The following is a 23,972-nucleotide window of genomic DNA, read 5'->3' as shown; positions in this document are numbered from 1 at the left end:
ACTAGAATCATTTGATACATAATATTCATTTTTTACACAAATACATGGCAACGTCTCCGTTGGATTTTGAATTAAGGAAATAATTTGGAGGTTTTTGTTGAACATTTCTCGACGACGTATAAAATCTAGAAATCATTTGAAATTGATTATGGGCCGAATATGCCGGGCACCTATCCTAATGTAGGTTCTATTTTTTAGTATGGGTTTGGCTTGGAGGGCCGGGTTTGGACATATTTCTGTGATGACGAGAATATACTCAGAAGGGAAAAAGTAGAGAGAGGGCGGGGGGCACGGAACGGGAGATGAAGAAGAGAGAGAGAGCATAACCCACTTGTCTGCGCAGTGTTGTAGTACATTTTTTTCGATTAAAAGCGCCTCGTATGAAATTGAACCCTCTCCCCCTGCGTAAGCTACTGATTGAATAGAAGGGAAAAAAGTAAAGGGAAAATAGAGGAGAGAGAGAATATAAGTAGAGGTTGACTAGAGGTAAGGGGATTAGAGAGAGTAGAGGGGATGGCATTCATGACAATAACAATAATATTTTTCAATCGAATTAAACTAATTTTTTTTATTCTTTACATGTAAAATATTCAAATGTTTACATAATATCAATGATAACAATTATAAACATATGTTGTTTGAAGGTTTGCATGGTGGCATGTACAATTGCTGATGTGGTTTACGGTACACCATGTGGAGTGTTATAGAAGCAGTGGATAGAAGAGAAGGAAGTGGATAGGCGAGAAAGTGGAGATTTGAGAATAGAGTATTCTTTCTTGAGAATAGTCCTGAAAAGGACTGTAAACCAGAAGGAATGTTGAGTGAGAACAGCTTGAGTAGTAGAGCTGATGAGGAGATGCTGGCTTGCGTCGGCGAGTAGAGATGATGAGTAGTAGAGAGACTAATGAGAGACTAATGAGTAGAGAGACTAGAGTCTCTCTACTACTCATCATCTCTACTCGCCCTTATAAAAAAAATTGAATGGTATACCATTGACTACCATTTATCATACACCATTGATATACCATTGGAATACCATTCGCACAGCACCCACCATACACCAATGGTATACCATTCAAGCCTCAATGGTATACCATTCAAACTAATTTAAATAATTCGGACCTTACTATTACCATATTCATGAGCACCATTTACCATTCATATACCATTGATCAAACACCATTCACCATTGATCTACCATATGGCCACTATAGACAGGTTTACCATTGACCACCATTCACCATTCAGCCACCATTCACTGGCCTACCATTTACCATTCAGCCACCATTCACTGGACACCATTGGCCTACCAATTACCTTACACCATTCGCCTACCATTCAACATACACCATTCGTGTACCATTCACCATTCGTGTACAATTCACCATCCGCGTACCATTCATCGTACACCATTCACTGTACACCATTCGCGTACCATTCGCCGTACACCATTCGTGTACCATTCACTGCTCACCATACACCATTCAACTACCATTCGTCGTACACCATTCACATACCATTCACCGCTCACCATACACCATTCAACTACCATTCGTCGTACACCACACACCATTGATTGACCATTCACTTTACACCATTCTACCATACACCGTATACCATTGACCTACCATTTACAGTACACCATTGGCCTACCATACACCATTGAACTACTATTCACCGTACACCATAGGCTTACCATACACCATTGGCTTACCATACACCGTACACCATTGACCTACCATTTACCATACAACACTGTCATACACACTATACTATTAGTCAACCATTCAAATAACACCATTGGTCATACACTATAGACCACAAGTTCAATGGTAGACCAATGGTTTACACTGAATGGTAGACAGTAGAACAACGATGTGCAATGTATAGTAGGCCAATAAAGTACAGTGAATGGTAGACCATTGGTGAACAGCATATCTCTGGGGTTAGTGGTAGGCTTAATAATGGAATAAGTATACACAAGAAAAAAAATGAAAACAGTTACTTATTTCAAGAACGTCAATAAAATGTTTTTACTATAAGAAGTTTAAGTACAGCATAAATGGCACAGAGTATTCACAAGTATAGACTTTATAATTAAAGCACATAAGTTATTAATATATATGACTTAGCTACTCGTTGATATCTATACTCTGTCAATCTTGTTATCTAAAAGTAAACATGCATCAAGACAGAGTTTGATTGAAAAACACAACAAATGAAGGCTAACATTTCCAGGAATAAACCTGTTCTCTCATATTGCTTTTTACATGGATTGAGTACTTGGCAAAACCACTGTTCTGCATACAAACCTGATACTTGTAATACAATAAACTTGATGTTAAATCTGTTGTGTGTAATTGATTTCAACGACATTAATAAACATTTTTTTACTAATAAGTTCAAGTACAAAAGAGTATTGACAGGTATGGCATAAAAGCACCATATTATGAATACATGTGACTGTGCGACTCCACAAGAGATCAATGATTGCACTCCACATAAATATTATGTTAATCTTCCTATAAACAAATTTACATGTAAGACAGAGTTTGGACAACAAACTAATGAACACCAAATTTCGAAGATTAAACTCAAAATGTGTGATAGCCTTCACATGGCCAAATGAATAAAGGGTACCACACCTAGAAGAAATGAAATATCCCCAAAAGGGGGGAAAATAGTACTCCCAAATTGGTCTCTTTTTTCTTTTCACCTAAAAAGATATATCAATGGCATGTTTCTACATAGAATTGTTAAAAGGTATTACCCGCCTAAGTATCCAGAATCCCTGATAACTTTCCTGTAGAAACAGACGCGATGCGGTTTATTGATAAATTGCATCGCGCAAAATACGGTTTCTCATAACCATCTCTCTGAGAGGTGGTTATTGCCATGTTAATCCGTTTAACTTTTCTGTAAAAACACGGGGCAAAATAGCATACGTGTCTGGCTTAAGTGCTTGAACCAAGAAGTGCGATCTCACAGTACACATATATTCTGGCCGTTTTTTATCTCGCCAGCTGATCGCGAAACGTGTACCTGCTACAATGAGTGAGATCTACCATGAATTTTGAAAATTTTCCTTACGAGATGCAATTTTTGACATACCAAAATGCAATGTGAGGTTATAGGTTGAATTTTCCGATTTCCATCGTATTTGCGACGCGAAATGCAAGTTAATCAGATTATTCAGTCTGTAGAAACAGGTTGGTTTAAGAACGATAAGGTTATTCAAGTCCGGAAAAGATAAACTGTTTTTAATGATTTACTGTAGAAACACGCCAAAAGTTTATCATAAATACAATAATGATACATTAAGAAATAAATAATATATCACACATAGAAAAAAAATATAATGAAAATAAGGAAAGAAAATTATTCAATTTGGAACACTAAAAAACAGAAGAAAAATAGAGACCTTTTTTGCAAAATATATAGAAAATAATATATACAAGATACCCACTTATTTCTTTTCTGTCTATTTTTGTTGTGTTATATTGTCTTACACAGTAAATCAGTAGTCAATCGTAATTTTTTACAACCGAGCTTGGACAAAATTTAAATTCATATAATACAAAAAATATATAAATTGTGATCTTGTATATTCATGAGGACTTGCAGAGAACAGTTTTAGCAAAAAATAACAACTTTAATTCGTAAAAACTTTGTTAATCCTAAACAAATTTGGATGAGATTTTCAGTGTTTTTTGTTTGTCTGATGTACACTTTGAATTATATCACATAGCTTTCAGTCTCGAGTACCTCTAGCCCTTCAATCAAATTGGTTGGACGACCGGTTACACTTTACATATAACATAGTTATAAGGAGAATGAAGGGGACCATAGAAAGAAAGCATGAGAAAAGGGGAGATTTTGGTAGGGAGAGAATGAATCAGAAAAGGATCATGCTGAAAATTTCATTAAAATCTGATAATAACAAAGTTATTGAATTTGAAATTTAACAACATTTTGGTAAAAAATTAACCCAATGTACACACGATCGTCAGGAATATTTGTTAGGCTTATTCTATAAAATGAAATAATTATTTCATATTTTCATACATGTGTGTATGATATGTCCCAAGTATCATATCATTATTTCCAGCAATGCATATCTTCACATTAAAGGTCTAGTCCACCACAGAAAAGATTGTTTTGAATCAACAGAGAAAATCAGGCAAGCATCATGCAAAATATTTCATCTAAATCGGATGCAAAATAAGACCCTCACTTTTTGTTTTGGTTTTCATTGTTTGAATTGTACAATATTTCAATTTTTTTACAGATTTGACAATAAAAAATAAAAATAAAACTTTATTTCATAGGACAATGAGGAGAAAATTATAATATTTCATATCTAAAAAACAAAGAAAAGTGAATGAGTGATGTCATCAGTTCCCTCATTTGCATACCGACCTGGATGTGCATGTAACTATTAAGTGAAATTGAGCGAAACTTAAAAATGTCACACCTTTCTTATTTTTCATCCGATTTTTATGTTTGATTTTTCTCTTTTTAATCAAATCAACTTTTTTGTTAGGGTGGACATGTCTTTGAAATAAATTTTCACTCCATTTTTTATAGTTCTCGGAGGACAAAATGTAAATTAGCGCGACTTCTTGTAATAAAATACAAAAGAACAAGTGGGGATATGACATCAGCTGGGAACGTCTTGGTCTAGTGGTTCTGACTCTCACCTTTCAAACAGAGGGTCGTGAATTTGAGTCCTAGCCATGGTGTGTTTTCCTTCAGCCCGAATTTCATCCACACTGTGCATCACTAGACCCAGATGAAGTGAATGGGTACCCGGCAGGATTAATTCCTTGAAGCTGTAATAAGAAATATTGGATGAAAACAATGCAAAGGACAGTATATTAGCTAAGGGTTCAAAATATGAATGCTTGTCATGTGTTTAAGCTTTCTTTAGAAGTTCATATATTTTTTTATATATTGAGAAATTTGCAGTATACTCTACCATTCAATTGAATGATACCAATTAACAAATATCAACAAAACATTTTGTAAAATATGATAAATAAATTTATGTTTAACCATAGATGGGTAGACAATAACCTATTATATAATGGGAGGTTGCCCCAATGATGACAAATACCACAACAAATGAATACCTGGGGAAAAAGTGTCCACCCTTCCCCCCTCAGCCAACATACTGATTTTTTTTCTGGGGGTGGGGTGTCAGAAAAGACGTGTGCTCCTCTAAATAGGGATGACATTTGTCCTTTCTAAGGATTTTTTACCATTCCTGACAAGGTTTTTTTTCAGCTATGCCACTGCAGGAATACAATCTGTTTTATCTCATGAAGCTTTGCATTTTTTTCTACTGAAGAAAATTCTTACACACCTACCTTTCATAAACTCCAATTGTTTCTTGTACACGGTACGTTTTCTGTGTTCAACACCCGTCGTGTCATTCCAAGATAAGGCTGGATCATCTACCTTATCATCCAGTGTATCCGTCGTCCAAACTTTGAAAATGAAATAAAATCAATTTAAGTGTTGTAAAATCTGCATGTATGTGCAGATACAAACAAAAATAGAATACTAATATAGTAATAGAAAAATAATGATCTTAGAACTTTAATGTTAAAGATATTTTTCATGGACCTCTGATTACCAGCCCAGAATTTAGGATAAAAATAAGGAAATGTGATAGTATTTCAGCGTAGTTCAGACAAGGCTGTATTATAACTGTGCATGCTTTATACTAGTAATAGCTATGTCATCTGAAATCAAATTTCTAGAGCAGCAATTTTCAAGAGAGTAATCGATGACATAAATTCCATTTTTCTGGTATTGACAATCGCAGAAGCAGATCCAAGTGGGCACATTTCACCTGTGCCCCCACCTTGAGAGCAATAGTTGATGTGTTTGATAAAAATGTGGCTTTCTTACACAAGTGTTCCCCCCCCTTCGAAAGTTACAGCAAATATTTATATCAAAAATATTGTCTCATACAAGAGGATCTCCTTTTTGGTTTGCTTCATATTTAAAGTTTCCTTGGGAAAATGTGCCCCACTACCCCCTTTGAGAAATCATGGATTCGTTCATGGACAATCATATGCCAGTGGATGAACTCCAGACGTTTTTTAGGCAAGTTTTGATCAGTAAATAAATAAAAACAGATAAAATGTGATCACAGGACAAACTTAACTTTAAAAGAGGATAAAATTTACTTTAAAAATTGATATGCCTAGCCCCATGAAAGGATCTAAGAATACCCTCCGGCACTAATGCAGTTTCACACCAGCCAACTCACAGTGAACAATTGTGTACAACGGATAGCGGAGCGTGAACGTAGCGGTCGTGTACATTTTTGCTTATTACATGACGTCATCCAGCCACTGCCGAGAACCAATTTATGAATGAAAATATAGTAAGCATGCGCAGTGCAAGCCTTTTGTTTCCCCACACAGAATTCCACCAAAACAAGTGTGCAATTCCCTATCACCTCGTACCAAAATCGACCTAGAATTTCAATTTTCCTATATTTTATATGAATTATGAAAGGTATTCTCGGAGGATCTATTTTCTCACCGATACCGCACAGGTAAGCGAATTTTGAATACTTCTTGCTTTTCCGTCAAAATCTTACGAATTAGCGTCTATATGTCATCGTGTTCCTTGGAATTTGTAGAGTCTATCGCAACGTGCATAAAGTCAATTGGCTTCCGGGTTTTGGAGCGTCGCGTGAATATGCATGAAATTGCAGTTTCGATAATTTTCGATCGATACCGGAGCGATCCGATCACGAACCAAGACCATTTACCGTGTACACAACATGACCGGATATCGTTATCGATACTTCCGCACGCAGTCCAAAGGAATTATTTTTGGGACCACGTGGTCATGACGTGGTCTGCGCTATTGACCAATCAGCGGTCTTCGAATCGCTGTGCGGAGACGATCTATCCGTTGTACACAGTCTATGGACAATTGTTCGTTGTGCATGCAACTTCAAGCAAAACTCCCCACCAGAATTGTCTACACACATTTTGAGATCAATACACAATATGCCCACCACTTTTCAAAATATTGCGGATCGCTTGGATTCGCCGTCATGTTGATATGGACCGAAGTTATGCGATCAAAAGATTCGCATGCGGCATGCTGGCAGTTTGTTTGCAACATGTTAGCATGATTTGGTTGCTAACTTCAGTCCATATAAATATTACGGCGAATCCGAGAGATCCGCGAAGTGATGTCTACGGATTAGATCAACGACGTCGAGATCGAAGACTAAATACAGCCATTCCCAATATTTTGAAAAACGGTGGGTATATTAACATCGAAATGTGACTGAGAGACCTGTCATGACATTTGGGAACAAGTTTTGGTGATGAGGTATGCTGGTAATCGGCCGGTGCAAAACTGCATTAGCGCCAGTTTTCTCTGCATATTTATTGCAGCCTCTGTAGAAAAATTGAATAGGAATCGTTTGTCACTCCGTCCAGTCACAGTTCCACACACAAAGTGCACATTTTACCATTGAAATAGTATGTGCAATGAGTGGTGTGTACAGTGTAGCAAAGTTATAGACCTGCGTAGCCTTTATCATTTTTTAAAGGACCCTTACCATGTTTCACCTCCATTTTATCTCATTTACCAACATCTATCAACAACAACAACAACAAATTATAGGCCTAATTTCAAAGCAATATTTGTCGGCAAGTTTTCAATTTCAGTAAATTAACGTGTGCAGTAACGGTCTATTTATTCACAATTAAAACTTTGACAGTCTTGACATTAGCATTAACAAATCATTCATTCACGAATTCAATGTATTCAGAGATGGTTTTGTAAAACATTGACAATAAACATCAGGCAATATGAGCGAATTACTATTCAATGCTCGCCGATCTTAACTCTGCCAATACAAAGCATAAACCATAAGCACTCCCTATCGTCAAAGCCACGTCCCGGCCCGTAGAGCAGCGGCCAGCGCCAACGGGGCAGTGACGGTGGCAGTGCAGTGGTCGTGCATGTCGTGGCAGTACAACGACATCTAACATTTTGAGACAATTTGAGAAATAAATCAAAGAAAATTGTTATAGAACTTACTGTTATAGCCTTCTACAAATGACTTTGAAGTCGCTGTCCGAATCTGACCCGTGTTCCTTTAGTTTTTGATGAATTATCGACGGACTTATCAACAGCAAAACGGTAGTACCGGTAGATCGAGTTTTCTTTTTCAAATATTGCACTTGGCGGTTAGACGTTCGCGCGTGCGTAGTGCGAGAACAACACGTATAAAAGAGCTACCTGGCAAGCAGCCAAGCGGCCCCTCTCGCCAAAGCATATGGGGGGGGGGATAAATTATGACAAAATATGGGGGGAGGGGACTTCTTCGCCAAGATAAATACACATCCCGATATGGGTGGGGGGGGGGGGGTGAATTAAAACCAAATCAGGGGTGTCTTCTTTTTCCTCTCGATTGGTTCTGGGTTGGAAACCATGATGGCGTGAGTGCATGCCACTGTTTTCCTTGGATCTTGGAATCTATGAAAAAAGTTTTCGATCCCTTCACTTTTTTTTCCTGTTCTCTATGTTATTTTCTTTTTTATTTTCGTTGTCTTTTTTTCTTTTCTGTTAATCTTTCTTTTCTTCTTTGCCTTTTTTCTTTTCTTGTTTTTCCCCTTTATATATATATTTTTTACTCACTCCTCTTCCCTTTTAATTTGCTTTTGTAATGATTGAAATTGAGATTTCATTCAGTAGATTTCTTTTCTGTTACATTGTACTATACCCTGTATGGCGGCAGGGAATTTTGATAGGGGTGAGGGAGCAAGACCATGTGGATAAATCATTTCAATCAAGTAATGCCGGCCTATAGAATAGCTCTCCTCTTTATAAACGCCGTCCACAAGTGGGAAAGAATATTTAGAGCCTAAAATAGAATTAGAATTTTGGAAATATCATTTGTAAAAAAAGGGTGAAATAATTCATGATTGGAAGCAGCTATAATAGCGTACAAATGGGTCAGATGGGGCTTTTGACGTTGCAGACAGACCAAATCAGGGTTTGCGGATGGGAATTTGATAGAGGTTGGGGGACCAAGACAACCAACAGTGAATTCATTTTTAGCAAAATATGGGGCATTGCAAGAAACTTGCAATCGAAGCAATCGAACGCAAATCAATTTCAGACTCCAAAATCATGAGAGTCATACTTTTCATTGCAAACTTGCAACTGATCCATAAAAAAATCCAAATTGATATGTTCTAGATAAACTTAATGTATCATCACCTGTAAATTTGCATCTGATCGAATTTTGGGATTGATTGCAAATATCTTCTTGGAACACTAAATATATAGTTCTTTTTATAAAAAGCGGCCATAAACAAGCAAAATGATTATAAAAATAGAATAAAACTTATTAATTAAAAATTAAAACCCTTTTTATCAAAAAAGATTTCATTGACCGATTGATTTTATTTTTGCATGCACCCATTGCATCAGATTTAAATTTATGTACAATAGTAAAATATAACAAATTTATAATATTGTATCATAACCACTGGATCAATAATATTTAAACACATATAGACCTTTTACTTAATAAGGACAAAGACAATTTAAAAGAATGCAAGAGACCATGTTTACAATCATGAGCGATTACACTTGATTTGGGGAAGCTGCTCGCATAAAAGTCACAGGTCAAATATTTAATTAACTCTAAATACCTTTTAATCTTTGATATATCGTTGGCCTTATGCCAAAAGGGCCTTAACTGCTTGGCCATTCCGAGATAATGGCGTTTAAAGGTTTTGGCCTCTCTAATAATCAAAAGTTTGTGGTCGTTTTTTTGCTTTTGAAGCCAATTTCGATAAACGTGTTAAGTTATTAAGTTTTACATGAAATGTGTTAAATTTATTATAAAATATTCAGAACCCCTAAAATCGGGTTAAGGCCCTTTTGGCATAAGGCCGACGATATTTTCTTTAAATCTTCGGAATTATGTTAATGGGTAATGCAATTGGGCATATCATTCAGCATTAACACAAATGGCATTCATTAGGCAAACACCACTAAGCCACTATAGCTTTACAATTATCCAACATGATTATATTATATACCACTAGGCACATACTACTAAGACACCATATTGATACCAATCATACCATTATAGAGGCACATACTACTGAGACACCATTGAATACCACTGAGACACCATTGTATACCACTGAGACACCATTGGGTATATAATGGTATACCATGCAGTCATACCATTAGAGGCACATACTACTCAGACACCATTTGACACCACTGAGACACCATTGGGTATATGGTATACAATTCATCATACCAGTCATACCATTATAGAGACACATACTACTGAGACACCATTGAATACCACTGAGACACCATTGTATACCACTAAGACACCATTGGTGCATGGTATACCATTCATTATACCGGTCATACCATTGGAGGCATATACTACTGAGACACTATTGAATACCACTGAGATACCATTGTATACCACTGAGACACCATTGGACGTATGGTATACTATTCATCATACCAATCATACCATTACAAGCACATACCACTGAGACACCATTGAATACCACTGAGACACCATTGTATACCACTGAGACACCATTGGGTATATCATGGTATACCATGCAGTCATACCATCAAAGACACATACTACTGAGACACCATTGAATACCACTGAGACACCATTGTATACCACTGAGACACCATTGGTGCATGGTATACCATCCATTATACCAGTCATACCATTAGAGGCATATACTACTGAGACACCATTGTATACCACTGAGACACCATTGGTGTATGGTATACCATTGATCATACCAATCATACCATTACAGGCACATACTACTGAGACACCATTGAATACCACTGAGACACCATTTTATACCACTGAGACACCATTGGATGTATGGTATACTATTCATCATACCAATCATACCATTACAAGCACATACCACTGAGACACCATTGAATACCACTGAGACACCATTGGATAAATGGTATACCATTCATCATACCAATCATATCATTAGTCACATACCACTGAAACACCATTCGGTATATGGTATACCATTTACCATTAAATAAACTACCAATTACCATTAAGAACTTACCATTGAAACACCACTTAAATACCATTCGCGTACCATTTACCATTCAGATTACCATTCAACTACCATTCGGCACCATTCAAATACCATTGGCGATTTTTATAAGGGCGCCGACGCAAGCCAGCATCTCCTCATCAGCTCTACTACTCAAGCTGTTCTCACTCAACATTCCTTCTGGTTTACAGTCCTTTTCAGGACTATTCTCAAGAAAGAATACTCTATTCTCAAATCTCCACTTTCTCGCCTATCCACTTCCTTCTCTTCTTCTATCCACTGCTTCTATAACACTCCACATGGTGTACCGTAAACCACATCAGCAATTATAAACATTACTATCAACACTAACAATGATAATAACAAATAATAAAAGAAAATATAACAATCGGATAATAAAAAAATAATAATAATATTGATAATAATAACAACAATGGTTAAGATTATGAATATAATAATGATAAGACAAAGAAAAAGATAAAATAAAAAAGCAGACGAAACAGAAAAAAGATGAAGGGAGAAGATAATGGTGATCATGGGGGATGGGGTAGGCTAACTTAAGTAATTGGATGATAAATGATAAATAATCTTCATAATAATTGTCGTATACCACCTTGCAAATTTTAATCGAGAAGATTATGATTTCTTGTTCAGAAAGTATTACTTGTATGCATATAACGATATTTTGAAGATTCATGTTTTGGGGGGGCATACTTTTAAAAGGAAATATCATATTCTTCATTTTTTTTTCATTTTGCATGAAGAGAAAAACAGAGAGAACAAAATTAAGCAAAATAGGACGACGGGAGTAAAAGAATGAGAATAGGTATAAAGAGAAAATAAGACGACGAAGAAAAAAGGCGAAAAAAGAAGCACAAGCAAATTCATAACAAGAATAAATAGAAGGGAAAAAGAAAGAGAAAACTTAGGAGATGGAGGTGTAGGATTACACAGTTATCAGTGAAGAAGAAGAAGGAGGAAGAGAAAATGAAAAGGGAGCATTATAAAAAAGGAAGAAAAACAAGGAGGATTTCATTTGCAAGAGGAAACAAAGCAAGACTATATCAAGGGAGAAGGGGGGGGGGGGATCTATAAATAGGAAGTATAAGAACAAAAAGATGAGACAGAGATCGAACAAAAGAAGAAAGGAAATGAGGATGATAAGATAAGAAGAATATCGAAAAAAAAGAATATGAGAAGAAAAGAAATGAGAATAATAATTTTGATGATAATAAGAAGATCGAAAAAGAAGAAAAGGAAGAAGAAAGGAAGGGAGAATATTATGATAATAGTAACATTATGAGAATATTATGATAATAGTAATATCGAAAAAGAAGAAGTCCAAGAAGAACTTCAAAACCCACATCACCAACAATACATTCTCAAAGAAGTCACTCTGTACGGACATAATTATAGCACTGGAGCGACAGGTGAGCTCTGAACTCCGTGCAGCCAAAACAGGAAATGAACTACGCATGCGCGAAAACTATCGATCGATCAATTCACTCATCGTGGATCGCACACACGCTTTTGTTATCAACGATACAGCTCGCACGCACGGAACAATGGAGCTGTTCGAACTTGACATGGCCGGCTGATTAATCTCGTTTGGGGTGTTAGAACCTATTCTACTATGCCGTCGCGAACGGGTTAAGAGCAACTGTAAGAGTGACTGGTGATCCGGTCTTGTAAATGGTAGATTTATTGGTGATGGTTTAGTGCCTAAGAAAGGATCACCAGTCATTCTTAAAGTTGCTCTTAACTTACAAAGAGCTTTATGAAAAATCCCCCTGGTCCCCCTCGCTGATGGACACAAAACGTATTCATAATGGATACAGCGAACAAGCAAAATTTCAAGGTGGCTCCATCCGTTTTCATTCGGTCCAGACAATGGACGAAATGGGCAAACAATTAAATCACAGTGGACGGATGCTCGATGGATGTAGAGCGTCCGAAACACATATGCAAAGAGTACACAACTATACATAATGTTTTCCAACGGATGGCAAGATTCTTTTCTGTTTAACATCCTCTCTGTATCGGTAAGAGCGGTGAGACCAAGCATTAATCAGTTCAGGGTCAAAACATTAAAAAAATATTGGTACCTACATGTATATGTATTTTGCAATAGGTTCAAAACATAACCATAAATTTCTATGTGAATATACTCAACTTCCCAAAACAATACAGGCCCCGTGAACAAAAGATAATCATTAACAAGATACAGGTAACTAATATATCATTTAACAATATCTTTGATTTTGCATGTGAAAGAGTGATACAATGTTACGCTTGATCATGCGCATTGAAATCGCAGTCAGGCAGGGTTGTTGTTTTCCCTATGGCATCTTTGTACAGGCAAACCAAATTTACAAGCATGTAGCTCTTTTGTGAGATCTTCTCTTATTCTTGGTTATGTGTAAAAATGAAATTATCAATGTCAAGCCCAAGTCTTGGTCTTTCCTACCATGTATTTTTCTAGCAATAAGAATCTTGTACGACGTGGGAGAATTTAGAGGGCAAATTATAATAAACGTCTATTTTCTCTGAAATGGGTTTCCCACCGTCGTATCGCGATGCGACGGTTCGGATGACCGCCAACGATATATCATCATGCAATTCAAAATTGAAACAAATGAAATATCAATTTCTTCTATCAGACATACTGGAATGATCTTCTGAACAAGTAACTACTGTCAGTATCATTATCACTGCCTAAAGGATCGTTCAGATACATTAGTATGTTCTCCTAGCAAGCTTCTCTGAAACTACCGGTAAACATAGCGTACCTAGGGGCGAGGGGGGGCAGGGGGGATGCAGTCTGCCCCCCCCCCCTGACGAGTCACAACCCATGCAAAGGACATATCCCTGCCCCCCCCCCCCCCCCGATGAGCATGAAGATCCCTTTTTTTGCTTGTCATTTTTTTCCTATATTTGTGGTTGAAGACTTTTTTTTTTTTTTGCTTGTCAAAATTTTGGGCGGACGAATTTGCCCCCCCCCGTGGAAAATCCTAGGTACACCACTACCAGTAAAGAAGAGTGATATCAAATATGAGTATCGGATAATTAATCGGGATGCCTTTCATACAGGTAAATGCAACCCATCTATACATCCCATCATTCAACCCTATTCAAGCCATGCCCTCTATCCCTTACGGTATACGGACTAGATTACTGCCTTTCCACCGTACAAACATATTCTATGAATATTCACCACAATTTAAGAATACATCATCAATCAACCTCATACTTTGGCTCAGGGGTTTCGGTAAATTTCATTTTACAAATTTTCGTGAGGATTTATCCACAATTTCATATGGCAGTCATGACTACTGCCACCGTTCGTCACAATCATGTACAGCAAAAGCGCTGTTTAATACTTTTATACAATTCTATTTACTATATGAACCTTACAGTTAAACAGTTTAAACAAGTGTTAAAAATCTCAAACAACAAGCTTTATTTTTCAATAATATCTAATTCTCAATAAATTAAACATGGTTGCTTAAGATGGTAAATAAGCAATGTAAGGTTCATCAAGTAAGCAACATTGTATAAGATTTTTCACTGGTATTTCAAGTTATCATACCAAATTCACTGTTGTCAATAAAAATGTTATTCCAATTTTACATTATCTCCTTTTCCTCCCCTCTTCTCCCCTCCTTTGTCCTTCCTTTCCCCATCATCTTTCATTTGTAACCTGCCACGCCAAAACCAACAATAAGTTGACCCAAATGAATATTAAGATCTTTATTGGGCTTGAAAATTCATTTCCTAAGCTTTAAAATGATATATGATATGCTAAAATTGACCAATAATAACCATTACAAGTACATGATTGAATGAAGAGGAAATTCAGCAAGAGTTTAAAAAATAAGAAGAAAACAAGGTTTGAAGTTTGTGGTTTACTCAAGCATGAGATGTGCATACTGTGTAATCTCATTGAAACTACCAAGCAGTCCGAAAAAGTAGTGTCCAAGACACTCTTGTATCTTTTCTTTTATTCAACGTCACGAAGAAGAATTGCTCTTTTTTTTAAGACTAAATTACTATTTTGGCTATTTACAGAAAACCTTATCTGATGGCAACTTATTGATGGTTTTGGGGTGGTAGGTCATATTTTACGTCTATCGTTCTCTTTCTTGCTTTCTCTCTCTCTCTCTCTCTCTATGTCCCAATCTATCCTCTCCCCTTGCCTCATTCAACTTATTTTCCTTGCATAAATTCTCTGGTTAATAGCTCAGTGATCTATCTTAAATCAATTAGCAGCTTCTGGGCCCTGTAACATAAAAGCTAAGCGATTGATCGTAAAGTGATTGATCATAGAGGTGATATGAACGACTGATTTTACACAATAATCAATGCAATCATCATAGAAATCAGCCAACTTATCAATTGCTAAGCCTTGTGATAAGGGCCCTAGCCTAGGTGTATTGGTTTCTTCAATTTCTACTGAAATGTGGTATTTTAACATTCCCACAAAAGGAAAATAATTTGCAATTCATGTCTTTATCAACAAATTTCAAGGATGAATTTGAATCAAATTCATATCTACTAAATAGAATATTGTAATGTGATGCTCTCTATATTGAAACAAAGTGAAATTGACTTGAATTAATGTCTTCATCAATTAATTGTGAAAATAAATCTCAACTTAATTCATATACATTGTCTATATAATTGCATTGTAATTTGATATCTAAATCAATTGCAATATCTGTCTATATCAATTAATTACAATAATGACTATTGTTTCAATTGCAACTGACATATTCATTGATTACAAAGAGGAATTTCAATCTAATCCAGATATATCAAAAATATTTTAATGGTATATGTTCACAACTGAAATTCATGTCTTTACCAACCAACAATGATGAACATTAATTCAATACATATTTTAAAATCTAAAAATCCTGCCATGCATCTTTCATTACAAAATTGCCATTTACATTATTCGTTCCACTCCAAGGAAGGAAAAAAATATGATTTCTTTTCCATGCACTGAGTGTTGAAAAGTGAGATGACATTTAAGGTCTCTATTACCTGATCATGTTTGCATTTTAAACTAGCCATTCTCCGATAAGGTGACATATGATCATTGTATCATCTAACTCCTTTGCATGCTGTCGTCGCTAGTTCTTCCTATAACTAACCCAGATCTATCAATCAGTCTGTTTCTGTTTATGGTAATTACTCCTGTAGGAACTCGGCAGGACAGCGTTTAGCTGGTAAAGACCAAGCTGGTATATATGACCAATTACCTAGGAAACATTTTGGCCCAAATTCACAAAGTTGGTTTTAAAAACCCATGGTTGAGTCCATGGTTTATGCAGATTTCCTGTATACATTACGCTTATTTTACCGGGTATATTAAAAAATGTCCAATGCAGATGCGCGTTTTTGTCAGAGTGCACCAAATTGACGCCTGTTGCCGTGTTTATTCACGCTATTTTATTTATGAGTCTGCTGTTTTGAATAATGAGTCCACTCTTCAAACAGTGGACTCATGAATAGAATAGCGTATTTAACCATGGACACAGGCGTCAATTTGGCGCACTGTGACAAAATTGCGCATCAGCATTGGAATTTTTCATACACGCGCCCGATACGCACTAAATTAAGCGTAATTTATACAGAAAATCTGCATAAACCATGGTCTCAACCAAGGGTTTTCAAAACCACCTTTTTGAATTTGGGCCTTTATGTCCGGGTTAATCGGTCAAAGTGGCTGACGGTTATAGACGACAGATAGCACTCTAAGGGCCTTTTTATCAAAGTTGAAACAATGGCAGAGTTGGGATGTGAACCCAGAACCTTGTGATTACAAATCCAATGCTCTAACCATTGCTAACCATGACACAATCTGATTCTCAAAATGTTGCATTATTTTTAAACAATTATAAAAATGCAATATTTGAGTGCAAAGATAAGCAAGATAGTACTGAAGAGAACCGAAAGATTGGTTAGCAAATCTTAACAACTTTATATATAAAAAAAATAAACAAGAGTATAACTGACCTGTGGGCTTGGTGACCTAGATTTTCTACTTGACCTCCGTGACCTTCCCTGGCTTCCTGTAGATGGACTACTTTCTGTTTATACAAAGAAAATATTACAAAATATAATGCAATATACATACGAAAAATAAAAACGAAGTTTGTGTTAATCTGAATTGGTTTTCAAAGTTTGAAGTAACAATTAGACCCAATTGAAAGATTACATCATATGTGATGTATAAAAGTGCAACAAAACGTCTGTTATGGTTTTTTTTAATTGTTCAAAGAAAATAATTGGAGATTTTTGGCTTACTTGTTCTCGGCTTGTAGAAAATGACTCGTCAGGAATTGCAAGCAACAGAATTACAGGATTTCACATTTGAACATTCTTAATGATTACTAGTCTATAAACACATCCTGTTCTTCATTACATTTAAAAACAATTATGTAGAAGCATTAATATAGTCTACTACAAATAGCCCCCTCCCCCTCTTCATAACAGCCAATAATTTCAATGGCACTTTCCATCAATAAATCAGTCAGCATAAATATAAAGATGCTCTCACTCGGCAGCAATACAATGGCGAACATGGTCATTAATCTCATCACACTTAAGAATGTATTTTAGGATGGCTATATTTAAAAATTTTATTAAATGCTGTAAATTGCTCGATCTTTAAATGAACATACATGTATAGGCAAAATAAGATTGCCAGGTGTTTATTGATGCAATCCAATGAATGGCAGATGAATACGTTGTAACAAACAATATCATATATCATTTAATAACATTTATTGTAGAAGTATTGTATAAATTCTACACAAGAATAGCCAGTTAATTGTAATTACAATTCCTGCTATCAATTAAATCTTCTTCAAACTTTACTTGATTTCTTTCTTTGATATTTTTCTTTTTTTCATGAATTCATCTGTCAGGGTCTTGATCATTTAGTAATGTGTTTCTTCTGTTTTCCTCTAGTATATGAATTCAACTGTCAGGGTTTTAATGTCCTCAATTGTTCATAACTTTCTTACTGTTCATTCCATCTTCCTATAAAACACACATTAACCCATTTCTATGATTTTCCTTAATAACATAATAACTCAGTACTTAAAGGAGCTCTAGATAGCAAATAAGGGCACCAGCCCCCTTAAGAAGCTAGTCAGACCAGTGAGTGATGACAAAACAAGATTTAGAGTGTATACATCCAAACTATTTTTCATATATTTCTAAAAAAAATATGGATTTAGTTGTATTCACATATGAATTCAACTAGTTCTAAGAGTTTCAATCTTCTTTAACAAAAATATAACTCCTGGTACCACTCAAAATGAAATGTTCTTCTGGACAATGAGATATAATTCTCCCTCCATTTCCATTCCAATTGAACGCAATACATTGCTCTAATTAGTTTCTGATGAGGATTCATTTCACTTAACGACTCATTTAAGCTCTTAATAAAGGATGTTTGTTGCTCTTAATCTCTCCTAAATTTGTTTTGGTGATGAGTTCTTTCGATTAAAACATGCCGGACTACGAGCAAAGAAAGGGAGAAAGGATCGATTAAACTTGTGATGAATGCAAAGACTGATGACAATTTTAATAATAGGATAAAGCTAAATATCTTTAACATGCCTCCTTTTCTCTCTCTCTGTCTTTCTTTTTCTCATTCTAACTCTCTATATTTCTAATACCCCCCCCTCCCCCCCGCATTCATTTCCTCATTTCCTTCCCTAATGCTGTCTACCTTTGGTCCATATCTCACACACATTCATTACACAAATTCGATCACCCTCTCTGCTTTCCTTACTGGAAAGAACAATATCCCACAGTGTGTTCACACGGTGTGGAACACACTGTGAAACACAATGTTAAATTGCTTTCACACTGGAGGTAATATGAGCGTTTCAACAGTGTGAAACACATATGCACATAGTCGACCATGTGAATACGCTGTGAACAGTCACACTTGTCGAGGTGTCCACAGTGTGAATATATCTTTACACTGTTGAATATGAGCCCATCAACAGTGTGGATAATTTTTCACACTCTTCCATATGAGCCTATCAACAGTGTGGATAATATCTTCACACTCTTGCATATGAGCCTATCAACAGTGTGGATAATATTTTCACATAGTCCACTATGTGAACACACTGTGATCACACTGTGATCACACTGTGTGACATTGTGTTCATTCCAGCACAGTTGCTCTGCTCTCCCTTTATCCTCTTTCTTATACATTGCATTATTATCTATTATTCTGTTTTACCCTTTTTATCTTTTTTTCTCTGAGCGCAAAGGGACTTAAATCAATTTTTGGTGATAAACACTAAAAAAGAATGGTTCATTATCATTACAAGCATTGATATAATTATTGATTTCTATAAGAAAAGTATATAAAAGTGAAATACATTTGAGATAAGGTATCAACAACTGTTCTTTTTTGTATGAATCCCTTCAGACAATGTTTTCTTAGACTTCTTAACTTTAGACAATGTGAATTAACGAGTATAAACAAACATTACAATATTACGATAGGGTAGTTTGCCTTAAGCTTTTGCATTTCTTAATACTTAAATTTGAATTCAGCATCTAGCGCCCTTTTTGAGAAATGAATTTACATTTATTCAAAATAGTCTTTTGAGCACATTTCTTTACAGATTTAGTATAAATTGGACATTTGAAAGCTACACACACCAAAAATTGTCAGCCCATTCTGTGCTTGAAAAGGGGTTTCGTTTAAACACAATTATACATGTGCAAATATTTTATTTTGACAGGGAGCTCAATCGAATTAAATTTTGACATGAAATCTGTAAATATATAAAACAAAACATATTTTTAGTTCATGTCCTTCACACCATACCCATTTTGAGGCACGTGCATTAATATTATTCAATGAAATGGAATAGTGCATTGGACTTCAAGGGGACTTCACCAAAGGTAAAGATACTTATTAAAGGGCAAAATCACCCTGATGAAAAGTTTACTGCAAAATAGCAGAAAAATGATAAAGCATATTGCCCAAGATTTGAGAAAAATCCATAAAAGAACAAAAAAGTTATTAGAATTTCAGTTATTTGATTTGTGACATCACATGCAAGCAGCTTTCCTCCATATCGTATGGTAAAAAACAAAACAATGAAATGTCATTTTCTCAGAAAATTGAAAATGGAATTTACTGCACCTTCAGTATATCAACAGACTGATCATTTCACAAAAATTGAAATTCATACATTTTATGTGACATAAAATATGGTTCAGATGCTCTATGACATCACAAATCCAAAACTTTGAATTCTAATATCTTTCTAAATCTTCAATGGATTTTCCTCAAACTTTTCCTTCAAAGTGAACTTCCCCTTTAAAAGCTAAACCTCACCTGGATGTAAATGAGCTGTTTTAGTCGGAGGAGGAGGAGGCACTGTGATTGGTCGATGTGACAGAAGAAGCTCCATTCCAGCTCGATTTTTCTACAGTAAAAAAAAAATTTTAAAAAGAAAATCAATGTGGGTATGTTATGATTGCGCATTTGTATATACTCGTTAGAGACAAAATACAATCTTGGTACATTTTTACCTGATAAAGATGTGAAGAGTTAAATGTAATATTATAAACAGGATGAAATACATGCAAATCTAAGAAACTATATAGAAAGGAGGAGGCACGATAGCTTAGTCGGTAGAGCGGGGGATTCGTATTCTGGTGACCCAGGTTCGATTTCCACTTGGTGAGCTAGTGCCCTTTGGTAAGGCATTAGTCCTCATTACCAGGTCCTTCGGATAGGACCTTAAGCCATCGGTCCTCTGGTTGCTTGCTTACAAGCATTCATGCTTTCTTAGCAATCAGGTAAAAAAAAAACACCTATCATAATGAGCCAATTAATCATAAAAGACGAATAATAAATATTTAAAAAGTGATGCGAAATATAAATATTTATTGGAATACACACAAAAATTAAAAGTGCCTGTGTGAGAGACAGAGAAAGGCAGACAGGGAGAGAGAGACAGACAGACCGATAGAAACAAATAGACAAGGATACAGTCATACACACAGACCAATCAGACAGGACAAGACACAAGCAAAAATACAAGATTTATTCTCCAACATCCTGGCGATTCGGGTACATAGCATGCAACTCTATTAGAGCATTTAGTGCGTGCAGTTTGAAGCCGTCCGGCCAATTAGTGTAGCTAATACAGCGTGGGTGTTTGTTGAATTGATGAAGAATACATGTCAAACTGCTCTATTAAACAAGACCAATTGCCAGTGACTAATTGCTACCTGAATACTCAGGCTTCACGAGTGATCTACCAGATTTTAGATGTAATGCTCGTGAAACTTCCTGTAGGAAATAGTCGAGTATCAAATCGCTAAATGCAGGTGACCCGATTACTTAGCGAAAATGTGAAGAAAAAAAATCATCCATCTCCAATCAATCAAAGCTAGTGTGGGATTCTAATATACAGAATGTATGGGGGATTGGAATCCCAAAGAAAAAAACATTTCATTTTATCCTGATTAATTCCTTTCTGACAAAACACTAATCAAGTAAATACAATTTTTATACAAAATCAGGGCATTATAATAAACATTGTGTCAATATTACAACCAAAGTAAGAAAACTGAAGAAAAAATGTTTTAATATATACCGTAATCAATAGAGTAGGACATTAGTAAATGAGCCTTATAATTTAAACAATGTACTGCATGAAAAAGGAAAGATGAAAATGAAAAAAAAACAAGATTACTTTGTTGGCTTTTCAAACAGCAAAGTGGTCAACAAAATTCATTAATTTTTTTTTTTTTCATTTGGCTTTCAACAGATAACATCTTTGAATTCAGTCAATCTCATTTTAACTTGAGTGGTTTTTAATAAAAATGAAAGTCTCATACAACCAGATTCAGTTTGTTAGTGACAAATTTTTTCTCTTTCTTTCTCTTCAAATTTCCGTCAGCACCCCCAGTAACAAATTGTTCCAAGAGCCCGTGCAAATGTGTATTTTATCTTGATTTTGGTATTTCATTTTTCAAAATTACGTTTTCTGATGTCTGCAAGAAATATTCTCTGCATCTGACAGGGTGAAAACCTTTCCAGCTGATTCTTAAATCCTCGTCATCTCAAATGACCCTAGGATCAACAGAGTGGGATCAGCGAAAGGCTGCTTCCTCAAGTACTATTCTCATGACATGCACACTCACACTTCATACCATCCTCGTTCACATTGAACTTTAATTTGGCTATTGACTTGGTTTTGTTTTCATGTGTCATTCATAAATTAACTAAGTGGGACCTACAGCTATACTCCCTCTTTTTACAAATGCTCGATGCAATGACAATTTGAATATTAGAGAGATGCGCTAACTTGAATTTGGGGTAACTCTATAAAAATGAAATGTTAAATCAACATTTGAGGGGTCGGAGGCATGACCTTTTCTAAATGTTACATTTACCACTTAAGATGGTTCAACTTATACCCCTTTCATAAACCCAATTATGCGGCTAATAGCAGCATAATTTGGTCGTAAAATTGGAAGAGGACCAGAGTTATCCGCATTATTTTGATGCTGCTATTATCCGCATAAAAGCAGCATCGGGACAAGATTTTGAGTTTATGAACGCATTTCCATATAATCCGGGTAATTGCCATGGTGCGGTCACAAGGTCACCCTTTTCCAACACAACCGCATAGGAGGGGGTGTGTCCAGTTGTCATGACGATTATCCGACTTTTTCATGACGGGCGCTCGTAAAAAAATAATGCGGCTTATTTTCGGAGTTTGTGAACACAATTTTTATCAAATTATCCGCATTACTCTTAGGCTGCTAATTGGAGGATGGGTTTATGAAAAGGGTATAACACTGAAAATGTTGGATTCAGCTTTATGCAAGATTGGATAAAAGTTTGGAAAAGATTGTCACTCCGACAACAGGGCTTGACATTAGCAGTGGGCCAGTGCATGGCCCAGGGTAACCAGAAATGAGAGTAGGGCCACCAAAATTCTGCAAATGCCCAGATTTAGGTGGTCCAGTTTGACTACCAAGGTTTTGATAAATTGTAATGTTTCTATTGTTTTAGGCCCACCAAATATGCCTTGCGGGCCACCAAGAATATGATATCAATAATTTTGGTGGACCATTCGGGCCATCAAGCAAAAAGGTTAGTGTGGAGCCTTGCCTCCAACCTTTCAAATGTTGATTTAATATTCTATTTCTTAAGAGTGTATATATGCTGTGCTTAAAGGCTATAATGCCATGATTTTTGACAAATTTGTACAACGTCCTGACCTCCGTAAACAAAATGAAGACCGTATGATGAATCTGTGTGAAAATTATATGGTCATCATAGAGCACCCTAAGATTGTATCGCCAGAGGGATATGATTACCATGAGATGATTGCAGACCGATGGTAAATAGGGCAACTGGTAGATATAGGGGGGGGGAGCAAAGCCAGCCCATGGCCCCCCTCCCCCTTGAGAGGCACATTTAAACTGTGTAATGCGAAAATGTCATTAAAACTGAAGTTCCCCCCCCCCCTTTTTTTTTTTGCTTGTCAAATTTTTCCTTGGAAAAAAGTGCCCTCCCCCCTCTTTGAAAAATCCCAGATCTGCCCCTGAACATGGCATAAGTGTTTCTCAGGTATTTATGTTTTTCTTTATCATGAAACCTATCAGCAGGACTTCTTTATATTGCCAACTTTGTTTTTAATCTGAGATGCCCGTGGACATCATCCCGCTTCCATAAAAACAACCATAAACTCTTGTCCAAGCAGTGACATAATATGAGTGCATATGTCATCATAAAGATCTTATTCACTATATTCTTTCATACCTTATATA

The 23,972-nt window shown here is 36.0% G+C and overlaps 1 protein-coding gene and 1 long non-coding RNA gene across 2 annotated transcripts in view; both read right to left on the bottom strand.

Annotated features, from left to right (window-relative positions):
* Positions 1-20,601, bottom strand: part of LOC121426233 (rap guanine nucleotide exchange factor 4-like) — a 67,869-nt gene extending 47,268 nt beyond the window's left edge. The window contains exons 1-2 of the mRNA XM_041622455.1: positions 20,515-20,601; positions 17,151-17,224 (exon numbers count right to left, since the gene is read on the bottom strand). Coding sequence (XP_041478389.1) covers positions 17,151-17,224; positions 20,515-20,590 — 150 coding nt within the window. The 5' untranslated portion in view covers positions 20,591-20,601. The remainder of the gene's footprint in view (positions 1-17,150; positions 17,225-20,514) is intronic.
* Positions 4,818-8,123, bottom strand: LOC121426234. The gene is made up of 3 exons (XR_005971582.1): positions 8,083-8,123; positions 5,370-5,489; positions 4,818-4,832 (listed from the first exon to the last, which is right to left on the bottom strand). It is a non-coding gene; the product is annotated as an uncharacterized LOC121426234 (long non-coding RNA).
* Positions 20,602-23,972: the final 3,371 nt, after the last annotated feature.

The sequence above is a fragment of the Lytechinus variegatus genome, chromosome 13 (assembly GCF_018143015.1).
Source record: "Lytechinus variegatus isolate NC3 chromosome 13, Lvar_3.0, whole genome shotgun sequence".
NCBI lineage: Eukaryota > Metazoa > Echinodermata > Echinoidea > Temnopleuroida > Toxopneustidae > Lytechinus > Lytechinus variegatus.
This window is presented reverse-complemented; position numbering and strand designations above follow the sequence as displayed.